At 31.1% G+C, this 15066-nt stretch overlaps 1 protein-coding gene across 1 annotated transcript; it reads right to left on the bottom strand.

Moving 5' to 3' along the window:
• Positions 1-596: 596 nt before the first annotated feature.
• On the bottom strand, positions 597-5846 carry LOC134265121 (cytochrome P450 1A1-like). The gene is made up of 7 exons (XM_062747359.1): positions 5668-5846; positions 4888-5480; positions 4528-4740; positions 2388-2499; positions 2034-2299; positions 1655-1782; positions 597-1041 (listed from the first exon to the last, which is right to left on the bottom strand). The coding sequence occupies exons 2-7, from the start codon at positions 5467-5469 to the stop codon at positions 819-821; spliced, it is 1524 nt and encodes a 507-aa protein (XP_062603343.1). The 5' UTR covers positions 5470-5480; positions 5668-5846; the 3' UTR covers positions 597-818.
• Positions 5847-15066: the final 9220 nt, after the last annotated feature.

Raw genomic sequence — 15066 nt, 5'->3', positions numbered from 1 at the left:
CCAGAGACATCAACGATATAGTGGGAAACATGGGATAATTTATTCCATGTTTTATCCCATGTTTCCCATTATCGTTGATGCCCTGGCATACTACTAGTATACTAACTAAACAGTGATTCCTTTTAAAAAAGCCTCCTTAGGTCCTTACTTATCGATTTGTCTAATTTACATTCTGATGGAATTATCAAGAAATCAACTGCACTTACTTTCAAAGAGCTATCACAGAGAAAAGATTAGAAAAGAAAAAATTAGAAATGAAAATAAATAGGAATAATGGCGGATTAGAGATTGGTACCCTACAAAATTATTGAAATAATGGCAGTGTCAAAATTTTGCTTTGGGAAACTCGATATATGTATCAGATTAAAAAGTAAAATAGGAGGTGCACAATGCGTTACCTGTGTAACTAACATTCTATGAAGGTCTCATTAAATTTCATTCAGTGGTATAGGAGGAGTTTTGGATAAGAGATGGGTACCCTAAAGCCTAACGGAGGGATGGGCGGGACATGAACATGGCCATTATTTCTACATTTTTCCCTACGTTCCCCAGCCCCACATCTACCACTGTTCTCTCCTTGTTAAAGCATAAACACAATCAATTTAGTTCTTTAATACAAATAAAAACACTTCAAATTGTGTTTAAAGGTGATCTGTCTTCAAAATGTCGTTTTATAGTGTTGGTTTTTGAGTAACAAGTGCGTTTGGTATTCATTTCTGCTAAATAAAGGCACTCAAATGAATTTCTTTTCATCAAAGTGTTTGACATAGATAAAAACTCACTTATCATTTAAATTCCTTCACTGACAGGATTTTTCTTTATTCGTATGGTTTGTCTTGTGGATGAAAAATACATTTGAAGTTCGGGGGTTGTAGAGCTATACCAGGGCTCATGTCCAAGGGGTGAAATAATTGAGGGTTACTTTCATAAGGATCAGTAATAGAGAACTTGCTGACCAGAGTCACTATGAAAAGAAAGATTCTACTTCTAGCAAAATTTTCTCCCACACATGATCGTTTTCCATGCCCAAATGCAGCAAACCTGAAAATAAAACAATTATAAAGTAGCTACAGTGTCGTTTATCAACACCAATAGTACCAATATGCCAATTATTAAACAGATACCTGAGTTAAAGGGTCAGATTTCGGTCTAGCTAATGTTATAATCCCAAAATATAGATAGTTGGTATCATTATCAGATGTAACACATCTCTCCTACACACGGCGGGTGTGATCGGTCTGCAGAGGATGCTCACTCCTCCATGGCACCTGATCCCACCTCTGGTGCTTTGGAGGTCAGTGTTTGCTTTGCTCTTATATATTTTGTATTGTTTTATGGGCTTTTAATCTTAAATACTGATATATCCACATGTATTTACAATTTATCTTAATTAAATGTATAACAAGCAGCCTCAGATAGGTGTGCTTTATATAATTATCTACAGCTTATGCATAACACAATACACTTATAAATCTGTTTATTATTCCTTTGTTAGCTTTTAAGAGCGTATGTCTTTAAGACCAAAATAAACACGAAATCTTGCTGAAAATGGAATACGGACTTCCTAAACGATTGAAAAATGTTTTTTTTTTATCTCTTAAACTGACAATTTTGGTACTGCCTCATATATATTTTGATATACTGTTTAGTTTACCTCTTGCGCACTGGAGTGTTGGCGGCTAAAAGACACTGGTCAGGACCCAGGAATCTATCAGGATTGAAATCAAACGATCTGGGAGTATCTTCTTCGGTGTGGTTAATGTCCCACAAATTAATTATCATCTAAAATAAAACGAGCAACTTATTAATTAGATATAAAATTATTCATACGGAATGATTTTATGATGTGTCTTCGATACAATGGGGTTAGTTGACTCTTTTTTTCAAAATTCTGTTCATAAAGATAATTTGAGAAATTCTTTATGGTAAATTTGGGGGGGGGGGGGAAATAGTGCTATTTGCATACTAGTAAATCATCTGAAAAAAATTTATTGAAAAAAAATTCTTTAATATACATGTATTTGTATGCATACTGTTGTGTCCTTTGGAATATCATATCCCCTAATTGTCAATCGTTCACTATTCCTACGCACAGTAATAGGAACATGGGAAATATAACGAAGCGTTTCCAAAATAAATGCTTCAACGTAATGGAACTTTGGTCTGTCATTTAAGGTGGGTGTGCCGCCATTGGAACCCATTAAAGTTTGAATCTCATCCCTCATTCTTTGTAACACATCTCTCCTACATTGTAAAATCCTTATCATGGACAACAACGTGCCTCTAGTTGTCAAATAACCTAAAGAATCAAAGTAAAAGTTAATACTCATTGTAAAAGATTTATATAGGTACGAATGGGAGAATATTATAGGTACGAATTGTTTTACCTGCTGCCATCATATCCCCCATCAATGAGGCTGCGCTGCTTTCGTCAATTTCCCCTTCTGTTATCGCTTTTTTAAGAACTGGGTACATCGCATCTGAACAGGTGTTATCGTTCTTCAATAACAATCCAAAGATTTACTAACAACAAAGCAGAGAGATATGTAACTTCATGTTTTCAGATCATAAAGGGGTTTCCATTTCTGAAAATGGTATATTCTGACAAGTTTATATTTGAAATTACGTCTGCATTATGTACCTTTTTAACGAGGCCGAGTCTAATTATTTGTACCCTAGGGATTTTGATAATTTTTCGTTAATTAATTTTTACTGTATATTTATCGTTTTAGTATTAAAAAAAACGAATGTTTACCATCCCGATTCATAGGGAGGCATTTCAAAAGCTGTCAAATTTTACTATTGGATCCGATGGGAATTTGCTGGAAAAGTGCCAAATTATTTCATTTTTTCCATATTTTTTGTATTTCTGCCGTATCGATTTCTTTTTTAGTCAAGTAGATGAAAGTTATTGTAAAAAGTCACCAAATTGTGAAATTTCAAAAAAGTTGACCATTTTAAATTAAAATTTGCAATTGCGGTATTAAAATTTCAAAGTAAAAATTTGACCTTGCGAGTACAATCGTCTAGATTTCTATTGAGTCGATTTAGTTGACCATTTTTTAGTGTATGGAAATTTGTCATAAATATTCCATTTATGGATCCACCCTAAAATTTTGTCTTCATCATGTGCATCATATACATGTACATGTGTTATGCACTAAAGAATACTTTTAAAAATTTCTTCGACATTACAATAGCATAAACAAATTTTTACTCGTGATTTCACATTAACATTGATTTTTCTGATAAGTAAAATCAGTGGCAGGGATCTATATACCAAAGTTGTTAAATCACAAATTAATTTGTTCATGCATGAAGTTTTATCTTTTATATATAAAAAAAAGTCTGTCCTTTTCTGAACTAAAGATAATTGATATGTTATGCACGTCTCTGTTTTCTACAATTCTTTAGCATAAAATATGCATGCTAAATGTAATTCTAGTGAAGAAAATAACAATGGATTCAAGTTAAGACCCATTTATAATAACATAATAAAAAACATTTCATCAGCATTTTTCGTTTAGCATCATTGGCCGTATACACATCTCTAGATATGATTTCAAACGAATAAGAATTCTTATTTTTGTTCACCACGTTGCTAAAATGAATTTCGGACGGTTATTGTACAAAAGATTTTATCAGTAATAGAAGATCTAACCAATACTTTCTTATGTAAACTAGTGTAAAGAAATTTGAAAAATTAGAAGTAAACAACCTTATTTTTTATACAATTTTTGATACCAAAACCCCTTTATATTTTAGTGCATGCATATTCTATCAATGGGAGTCATTCTAGCAAATATACCAATGATCAGAATTTCCTGTGTGCTATCTGATAAAAAAAATATTCAAAGCAATTTATTTTACTTTGTAGGTTATGCAAATCAATGATTCTTCACCAAGCTCTCTATTTCTCTGAATCTATAATCATTGACTTTCATGTACATGTAAACAAGTGTTTTCGTATGTTCGTTTGTTTCTTTAGGGAGCATGAATGAAAAAAATATATAAAGATTTATGTACACTTTATTTCTGATAATATTTATAATATTTATTTATTTAACTAATTGATCATAAAATTAATTGTTTTTGAATGTCTCAAACCATTCCCGGTTGGGATACATAATAAGCAAATGGAAAGATTTTCCAAAAAAAAAAAAATAGTAGCAAGATAAGCAAATTTTAAAACACTTCAAATAACATTTTTAATCAATTTGAAAGAAAGTTTTAGTCTCATTATGATGTTTTATTTTAGTTTATACAAAGAGATCTGGATAAAAAAAGTATACTTTTGATTTTATGATAAATTTTAAATTATTTTGATTTAAAGATCTTTTCAACTGCCACACTTTTTTTACATGAATAGTTTTATTTATTATTTGTGCGTTTATATTTTTATCTTTCTGTTCAATACAATCAAATTAATGTTAGCGTCCTTTCTTTTACTTTCATTCAAATTATGTACGTTATAATTAAAAAAAATATTTTAATATTAGAACATGCTATAATATGGTGACTACTTACCGGCAAGTTCCTTTCCAGAACACTTAGCAGTTTCTGTAAGATATTCATGACCTTACGGCATTCAGTAGAAAACTCGCTTCTGAAGTTGATCAAGAAAGGAAACATGCTGTATATTGCGTTATGTCGCTGATCGGCTGCAACATTGGCTGAATGGTCAAAAGTTGTCAATAATTGGTGCATTTCGCTGTCTTTTTCACATCGCTTCCCAATCAACTTAATCAAAGAAAAGAATAAGGTTCTTTTGATTTTGAAGAATCGTTAACTAAATATTACAAAAAATACTCAGTATAAAACATAAAAAATAATACTTTTTAATGTTTGAATGTAACTTTACTCTGAAAAAATAAATCAAAAACATACTAAAAGCTCCACATTTCCTATTATGAAATCATCAACTAAGCTAACTGGATCTATCGCTTTTCCTGACAGTTTTTTAATATCACATATCATGTAGTCCAGTTGTTCTTTGATCCTGTTCTCCAATCTTTGAAGACCTTGTCCATACGCCCTTAGAACAGCATATGCAATCTTTCTCCTCTTTTTGTACTCCGAGTCATAATCAGGTGTGAATATGACCCCTGTCCGATTCCGTAGAACTACCCTACTGACAAACGTATGTGGTCTGCTAGCTGTCCATGTGGCATATGGTTCTGTCTGACCTAATTCTCTACACAGAGACGACGAAGAGACAACGATAATCTGTTTACCAAATAAGGTAATCTGAAAAAGGTCTCCATATTCCTTTCGCATTTCTGATAGTTTGACATGGAGGCTCGACAACCCAAGATGAAAAGCAGATCCAATCCATGGTAAGCCCCTAGGACCAGGTATAGCTTTGCTTTGAGTTCTCTTTCGAAATTGTATGGATGCATATACTACAAGGCTAACGGTCAGAATTACAAGAATTGTGTTGATAAGCCTGTCTTCGGCAGCATACTCCATATTTAATTTTGCTGCGGGTTAAAATAAAATCTAACGGTTATATTTTAAAACTTTTTTGCCAATTGAAATAAATTAGTGAGATGTTACTCCCGAATTTTCAAGTATTCAACAAACTTTTAAAACATATGAGGAAAGTAATATAGTTACCCGGTAGTAGTTGTTAACTTTCCACCATGATATGATGTACATGATACTTACCTCTCTTTATAAACCCGTTTGAACTCCTTGTCTCCTCCAATAAATCAAGGGCTTCTCCGGATGCACGAGAAATTACTAAGATCCTGAATTATCACGTTATTTGGATGCTAGGCTATTGATAAACACTTAATAGTTTACAATATTGTTAAAAAATCACAACATTGTTTAGTAGGCATTAAATACGGAAGAAGAAAATATTATCAGACCGGAAAAACGGAAGTTAGGCTTTGTAAAAATAATGTTTGCAAAAACACAAAACACTTGATATTACATAAAAACAATATTTTTGGTAAAGAAAAATATAATAGCTTTTACCTTATCTTTTTATATGAATTTTAAATGACGCTCATTCTTTATTTTTGAATAATTGATTCTAGAGTCCTCAGATTTTGAAATAAATATGGATTCTCCAGGATATATGATTTGTGTGTTTAGCGAAGTATATTAAACATTTGTGATATTACATTCGGAACGGATGCATTGATCAGTTTTGTCAAATTATAAATTTTTGTCGATGATCGAATGTCATGATACATGTATTGACTTTTAAAAAGAATAAGTCAACTATATCATAAAACCTTTTTTCCTTCATCCATTTTTCATCCATTGTGATGGTAGATTTTGCTTGAGTGTTCAACAGTACCAGAAGACAGTTTCTTGTGGTTCATGATATGTTAAAATAACTCCGCGTTGAAGGAATCTTCAGTAAAAAAATATTATGTTTAAATCATACAACAATAAACATTGAATAAACAGTATACATTGAAGATGGATGAGTTACAATTGTACTAGATTATACAAATGAGAACAAAAATGTTTTATATACAATAATATTTACATTTGCAAATGTTTTCCCTTATATAACACTATTTGAACAAGGCTATTTTACATCTCCGTAAAACACATTCGTCATGTGACCATAAATTGATTGTTTAGTCATAAGCGATCTACGTAATTTGATAGTGACGTCATAAGCGATCGACGTTATCAGCACATTCAATTTATACCGTTGGGTTTTGAAAAAAAAAACTTTATGGATTTTAAACTTTACCTAAGTACCTTACTATTTATAATAAATCAGTCACAAATGTAAATATAAGGAATAAGGTATCATTTTTTGAGTTTTATTGGGATGTAAAACGGGTTGGCACCTGGTCAAATCTTCCATAAAGCCCGTTTTACATCCCAATAAAACTCAAAAAATGATACCTTATTTTTTAAATGTACATCATTTATACAATATAGATTAAAGATGGGTCAAAATTTTATTAAGAAAGGTATGTAAAAAATGAGAATAAAAAGTAAAATCCTATTTAAAAAAAGATAACCATTTATATGATTTTGGAGAAAACGTAAGAAGGATATGGAGATAACGAACAGCATTCAATATCAAAGTCCAAAAAACAATACAAAAGAGTAGCAGAGCAAATACGGACCTCCGAAATATCAGAGGTGGGATCAGGTGCCATGGAGGAGTGAGCATCCCCTGCTGACCGGTCACACCCGCCGTGTGCTCCTGTCATGATCAGGAAATAACGGAAAATATTTTCGTCAATTCAGTGTATAAATAATGGACTAACAATAAGTATGAACAAGCAAATTCAAAGAATTGTGGTCCCCCGCTTTCGGTGTCTTTGTGGATGAGATGTCAATTTTTATGACATACCCGGGTATTGTGTGTAACTTGAACACCCTATCATATGTCATTTATATAGAAATCATCACTGAACTCCAAGGTCAAAGGGTTAAAGTTTTTGGTATCCGATGAAAAGTCTTCTCACAAGGATTGCATATGTGAAGTATGAAAGCCTTAGCCCTTACCATTCAAAAGTTATGGTAAAGTAAGTACGAAAAATCTCCAAGGTCAAGGTCAAAAGGTCAAGGTTGTTGATATCAAATGAAAGGTCATGCCACATGAAATACATATGTGAAATATGAAAGTCCTAGTATCTACTGTTCAAAAGTTGTGGCAAAGGTAAAAAATTTTGAAAAGTAGGTCAAACTCAAAGGTCAAGGTCAAAGGGTCAAAGTTCTTGGCATCCAATGAAAGGCCTTCTCACAAGGATTACATATATGAAGAATTAAAACCCTAGCCCTTACTGTTCACAAGTTATGGTAAAGGTTAAAGTTTCTTCATAAGTACGGAAATCTCCTAGGTCAAGGTCAAAAGGTCCAAGTCGTTGGTATCCAATAAAAGAATATATATGTGAAAAATGAAAGACCTAGTATCTACCTTTCAAAGTTACAGCCAAAGTAAAAGTATGGGATTATTTGTTTAAAAGTCAAACTCCAAGGTCAAGGTCAAAAGGTCAAATTTGGTGGTACCCAAAGAAAGGAATACACATGTGAAATATGAAAGTCATAGCTCCACTAAATCAAAAGTTATGGGCAAGGTTGATGTTTTTGTGACGGACAGACGAATGAGATTTAATGTCCCCTCGCTTTCGCGAAAGCGGGGGACAAAACGTCAGTCAGCATTTGTCTCAATGATAAATTGTATTTGCTGACAAGGTCATTGTATCGACCATAGAATTTACGAAATGATGACTTTAAACGAGAATGTTGATATTCTTGTTTCATCAACTTGCTTGTCAATAATTTACCTCGTTGTAGAAATTGTTCATACGTAGAGCATGCTCTTGCGTATCGAATCAACTGAGATATATACACTCCGTATGCAGGTGATGAAGGTATATTGCTGCATAAGTAAGGGAAGTTGACGATAGAAAATTAAGTTAAAGTCATCACGTTTATCATATAGCTTGGTTGTTAAATTACCATTAACGTAAACATTTCTTTCTGTCGATTTCACTTCATGTCTTGAATAAAGTCAAGAAGGACAAATGCAAAATAAAATTGGAAGAATATGGGTTTGTACCTTAAAAAAACATTTTTTTTTAACTTGGCTATTAAAACTATGAAAATCTCTATTGAAGTTTGTTGCAGTTGTAAGTATATCGTTTCATGAATCATATTATATTGACAACACATGTTAAGCTTGCATTTCCTATAGCTTTATGTATAAGTATCATACTCGGAGTACCTCAATTAAGTGTAAAGTTTTATAATAAAATCAAACTTTGGAAAATAAAGGCTTTATGTTAAAAAAACTATACTGAGTTCTTCAACAGAAAATATATAATCACGCAAAGAGGAAGAAACTGCACAAAAATTTGATTCATTACTACTTCATAGTTTTAAAATGTCGTGCATAAAATTTACTAAATAATTAGTCATTAAAGAGTGGAGAGGGCTTATATAGGCTATGCCTGCTGCCCAAACCGTTTATGTATTTCTTACTAAATAAAAATATGTTCAAATCAAAGATTTAACAAAGTATTTTTATCAAAATCTGAAATTTGAAATGCAAAGAGAAGTAAAAGTACGGAAAGAAACCGTGTGACTTGAGAGAAAGTGTAAAACCAGGATTATAACGTATTTTCTGCAATGTTCCTTTCTCCAAAACTTGTAAAATATATTTATTCAAAGTAAATATTTGTGCTAAGAAATTTTGCTTTCTAGTAAACTCATATTAGTGCTTTAATAAAATTTGACTTAAATTTTTTCTAAACTTTTTCATATTTTATAAATTTTCTTAAATTTTTAATATCACAAAGAATCAAAATGAATTTGAACTACAATATCCATATTGCATTCCGAATCTTCATAAAAAGTCATTGGCCATTTACAAAAATATTTTGCTAAAACATTCTGATTGTACACAAATGTACTGTGAAGTTGACATTAAAAAGATTTTTAGATTCTGATTGACAATTATTGTCGATACGATATATCCCCGTGAGCTTTTGATAAAAGATACCACAGAGTCTGACACATCTTTTACATATTTGGATATTTTACTTGAAAAAGGCTTTAGTGGTAATCTAACAACTAAGTTCTATGATAAACGTGATGACTTTAACTTTACAATCGTTAACTTCCCTTACTAATGCAGCAATATAAATTCATTACCTGCATAAGGAGTTTAAATATCTCAGTTGATTCGATATGCAAGACTATGCTCTACGTATAAACAGTTCTAAAACAAGTAAGTTATTGACAAATAAGTGGAAGAAGCAAGATCTAGAATATCAGCAGTACCATTTAAAGTCATCATTTCGTAAGTCCTATGGTCGGTATACTGACGCTGTCAGCAAATACAATCTATCATTAAGTCAATGCTGACTGACTTATTTTAAACCATGGTTAAATCGTTAGCTACACACTGATTTTTTGACAAATTTTTCCGTTTTCCCCCGATGACAAGGAGCACACGGCGGGACTGATTGGTCGAAATGGGATGCTCACTGGCATCTGATCCCACGACTATTATTAAGATGTCTGTGCAGCTCTTAAACAAACTTTGGCAGTGTTAAACAAAACATTACATGTACTTATAAGGTAACCAATTTGTCCGAAAAGTCTTCAATATAGGCCTTATTTTGCAGATCAATTGTACATATAATAGATTTGTGCTTATAACTTATATTTTTTCATTTTTTACCATTAATGGGGAAAATATAAGCTGTTAAACACTGTTATTTCTGAGCAAATTATACCCATAAGATGCATTGTTTTTTGTTGTGATGTCATCTCCTATAGTTTTTAGAATAGAAAGTTTTAATAATAAACGATGTAACTTTTACAAGAGTTATTCGCCTTATGGTTTCAACTTAAGGTCACCCGATATAAGGTGATGTTTTCCTGAAAAATAACATTATTAACTTTTTGAAGTGATATCTGATCAATAAAATCTAAAAACTACAGTATATAGGTACATTATGTTTCTGTCTTGCCCCATACTATGTCAATAAAGGTATTATACGTATATATGAAAATGTATATATTTTCTGTACATAAAAAAGAGGATCCGTACAATTTTGTCGTATTTTGTAATTTTGATTCTGAGTAAAGAAAAGAAATATACATGTTTCTCAAAATATTTTATGCAATACCTAGTAACTGATTATTTGAACTTATAAAGTTATGTGTGACACTTGTTGATCTATGTTTATATTATTGTTATACCTTTGTGGCAATATATATAATGTATAAACCAATAAAGATATTGTCAAAAACATTTTAAAATTTTTTTAAAAATTTAGAGGTTCGTGTAAATTACAAAGGATAAAGTGAGATAAATATGTTTAACATGGCAAAGAGAAATAACTCTTACAAGTCGAAAAATTTATATTTACTCTTATACGAGAAATACCAGTTCTGTTTATAAAAAGAAAACCCAATTTGCTGTCACATTGACAGCTTTCCACTTGTTATTTCCCTAAGCTGAATAATTGGTCACATCAATTCAATTAATGTTTGCAATAATTGAACTTGCTTTTATTGTTTGAATGAAAATCCACTAATTAAATATCGTTATTTACCACTGCCAATGCAAATTCATACTAAAAAAAATAATTAATTTGTGGAACTTCTCATTCCTATACATTTCTGTGTATACTGTCACGAACCCAACATTTATAGTACTATTGCAGCAGTTCAAGAAACCGTCTTCACTCTCCATTTAAATAAATAACAAAACACTTAGGGATTTGAACTTTGTGAATTTAATTATTGAAAATACTTTTAATTAATTTTGTAATCATTAGTAAAGAAATCCATAACATTATTATTTTTTAAAACACTACATGACTAGGAATCATATTTATTTGTACCATAATAAAGCATCTCTAATGACCAAAGAGATATAAAGGAGCCTTTGTCCTTTACAGTTCAAGGAATTGAGATTGTATCATATATACAGTGTAGAGGTAAAAAAGGAACGTGGCCTTTCTGTTGATTTAAAACTGCAATGTAGATGTTTGTTTCATCGATTTCAAATTCTTCATTCACTATAATATATGTGTCTTTATCCCAACACTACTGATAATAAACGATGCATGCTTTTAAGAAGTTGCTATTAAATAAGGATTGTAAATATAGCAAAACATTATTATTTTAAAAAATACGTGCGAGATATGTTTTGTTTTTTATATGAAAAGGCTTCAGGACTTTTTTTTTATTTATTTTCATTTTATTCTATTGTTTGATTATTTCTTGTTTATTTCTTTCTCTATTTATTTATCTCAACTGTTTGATTTTTTAAACTCTTCATTTATATTCACCAGAAAACTAATTATGTCGACATAGAAAGAAAATCACAATTTTTTAAATGTTAAATTATACATTAAATACGTTTATATATAGAACATTTTTTTTTTTATGATAAATTTATATTTAAAAATGTTTTCTTTCACATGTTCAAGTTGATGAATTAATTGCCTTAAGTTATTGTAATTAATGCTGCATGTGATGACATATCCTTTCCCACCATGTGTTTCCAACTGCTTTTGGAATTTAAACAGGACGTACGTCACACACTCTTTAAAATTTGTTGACAAAATCTCTTTCAATATCAAACCCTACATTTTTAAACGTAACAGTTAAAGCTGAGGACGGTTTGTTATTGTTGACTGTTTATTTCATGGCCTTCCGTGTGTGTTTTACGGAGTGTCATGTCAATTTCACGGAGTTACCTGTACTCGCAGAGGTAGGTAAAACTTATCATTGTATATTTACCTGCCAATACCAAGAATGTCAACACAGGCAACATTTTGTAGATATTAGAATCATTCTTTTTTATTATGTTTAAAATTTAATTTTACAATGAACATTTTTTATCAATGAATTTATCATAATTTTATTTTACCATTCCTTACATAAACGGTTTGACAATAAAAATTGAGGTGCGGCAGTGAAATTCCATGACGTTGCTAAAGGCTTTAAGATACCCGTAGTGCAACCCCTATCTAACAATTTCTGAGTGTACATTTTCATCTAATTCAAATCGATATATTTTGGCATTTTTTTTCTAATATCTTCGTTGAAAGAGTCATTCTTGACACACTTAAACTTTCCAGTCAGCAATTGCCACATGGTTACCTTATTTGTTTTGTCCCAATGTTACTCAAGCGTGATACATTGCATGTAATCCACTGTGTATACTTTAACCCTTACTCGACATTCCAGGTACTGTAATTTGTGTACTATGGTAGAATAATTGTTAAACCTTTCATTTTATCCCTAATCGAGCTCAGTTTGAGGGGCAATAAAATTTAAGCTGGAATCATAACGCTATGTTTGAAGTTATTTTATATGAAATTTTAACTATGAATTTTTTAGAGTGAGTATATAATTATTATTTTGGAATTCTTGATGGAGAGTTAATGTTCAGATAATCTGGGTGATAGATGTTGAATTTTTATTATAGAGAGTTCTGTTGTTTACTTATATCCCATTGTTCTTTAGGGAGGTTAGTATATTTTTAGATTATATCAACAATATCTTTATAGTTGCTCATCAAACTTATTATATGAGATAAAATGTCATTTTTTTTTTTTGAAAAATACCATATTTCCCCTCTAAAAAGCTTAATAAACATCTATATATTAATTGTAAAGGTTTTATATATCAACAATATTTTTGTAGTTCCTCACAATACTTATTACATAAAAAATTATTAAATTTTAAAATGTTCATATTTTTTTCTAAAAACACATTTTAGCTTCTATTAGCTGATACTTGATCATCTCGTGAAAAAAAAATCTTTTTAACACATCTCAAAATTCATCATATCTTTTAATTAATTAGGTTATAATTTATCTATGAGACATAGACATTTTGACGAAGTACTGAACTCAAAAAGAATTGAATGAATTGACCCGGATTAAGTAATAAGTACTGACAACACGGTCCGATACGCTCTGTAGCCCCTGAAAATAGAAAATCGATGTCTGATGTTTATCAGAGCGAAAATAGGTATTTAAAAAAGATGCAAGACGGGAATTCCCCCTTTAAATTTTGTTATTAAGCAATACTGAATAACTGCAATGGAAAATTACACGCAAAATGTTTTTAACTCTTAAAAAATAAAGGTCTGACGCACTGCAATGAAATTTTTAGAATCAAAATAAAGAAAAAAAATCATATTTCGTAGTGTAAATTTCACAGCATACATTATGATAGATACTGGACATACAAGAAGGGAAGCTATGTGAGTGTTCCTTGTAAGACATTTGTTTATGTGGATTGTTTGTTGGATGAACTTTTTTTGGTAACGGATAAGAAATTTACTTATTTTGTGCATTATATAGTTGTTAAGAAGTATAAAAATATATAGAATTGACAAAGTCGTACAGCATTAATCGTAACATTCTTTATACACCCGGAATTGTCCAGAAAAAGTACAAAAAGTACTTAAAAACGTAAATCCCATCATAAAAGAAAATCTCTGTACTTATCCATATATAATGATTCTCATAACGCATATGATGTGAAATATGAAATATATGGAGATAACGAACAGTATTCTAGCGAGCTTAAATGTCCATTAAACAATAAAAATTATGGAGCAGAGCAATCACGAACCTCTAAAACATCAGAGATTGGATCAGGTGCCATCGTGGAGGGGTTGGCATCCCCATTCCTGCTCCATGTCATGTTCGAGAAAAAACGGAAGTGTCCGTCGACAGTTCAGTGTGTAAATAATGGCCTAACAAATAATATGGAAAATGTCAGTTAGTATTTGACTTAAGGATATATTGTATTTGCTGACAAGGTCATAATATCGACCATGGAACTTACAAAATGATGACTTTCAACGAAACTGTTGATATTGTTGTTTCCCTATCTGGTTTGTCGATAACTTACCTCATTTTAATGATTGTTCATATCAAATCAAACTAGTGCTAATTGTAACGGGGACCGTTACAGATGTTCCCCAAACGCTCCCCAACTCCCCTTTGGTGCCATATTCCCTGTAATCTCTATTAAATAAGAAATACTTTATGGAATTTGGACTTAATCAAGGTCTTCCCAGAAAAATACAAAATATATTTAAAAATAGGCATTGCGTGTTCATGTTCGTAACGACCATATTATCTTGTCTACACTATCTAAAATTTTAATATACTTAATATCAAAGCATTTAATCCAAAAGTATTAAAAAATACACTCATTCGGGGGTATTTTTAATTTTACTCATTTCACGTGCACGCACGTGCATAATGACTACACCTTCTTGTAGGAGTTCTTTATATTTATCTTTGTTCTAAATCCCATCCCGTTTGGTTGGAAAACAAGGGAGTTATAGCCATTTGAAGTTTCAGCCAATCAGACTGCAGCACACATGCATGCGCGTGATTTCATAAATTTTTATCTTTATCGTATTGAAGGATATCTAAATGAATGACTATATTTTAAAACTCCAAACATTTCGTAAAAAAAACAAAGGAGATATAGCCATTTAAAGTTTCAGCCAATCAGATTGCAGAACACGTGCATGCGCGTGATTTCATGAATTTTTTTCTATATCATATTTTAGGATATCCTAATGCATGA

This window comes from Saccostrea cucullata, unplaced genomic scaffold (assembly GCF_032062105.1).
Source record: "Saccostrea cucullata isolate Sc308-1 unplaced genomic scaffold, CSIRO_AGI_Scuc_v1 ctg1888, whole genome shotgun sequence".
Classification (NCBI taxonomy): domain Eukaryota; kingdom Metazoa; phylum Mollusca; class Bivalvia; order Ostreida; family Ostreidae; genus Saccostrea; species Saccostrea cuccullata.
Note: the sequence above shows the minus strand (reverse complement) of the source record. Positions and strands in the feature narration are given on the sequence as shown.

Coding starts and splice junctions, on each gene's coding strand:
- LOC134265121 (XM_062747359.1), bottom strand. CDS start 5,469: ATGGAGTATGCTGCCGAAGACAGGCTTATCAACACAATTCTTGTAATT. Junction 4,741..4,887: donor TAGGAAATGTGGAGCTTTTA/GTATGTTTTTGA, acceptor TCTTTGATTAAG/TTGATTGGGAAGCGATGTGA. Junction 2,300..2,387: donor GGGGGATATGATGGCAGCAG/GTAAAACAATTC, acceptor TTGATTCTTTAG/GTTATTTGACAACTAGAGGC.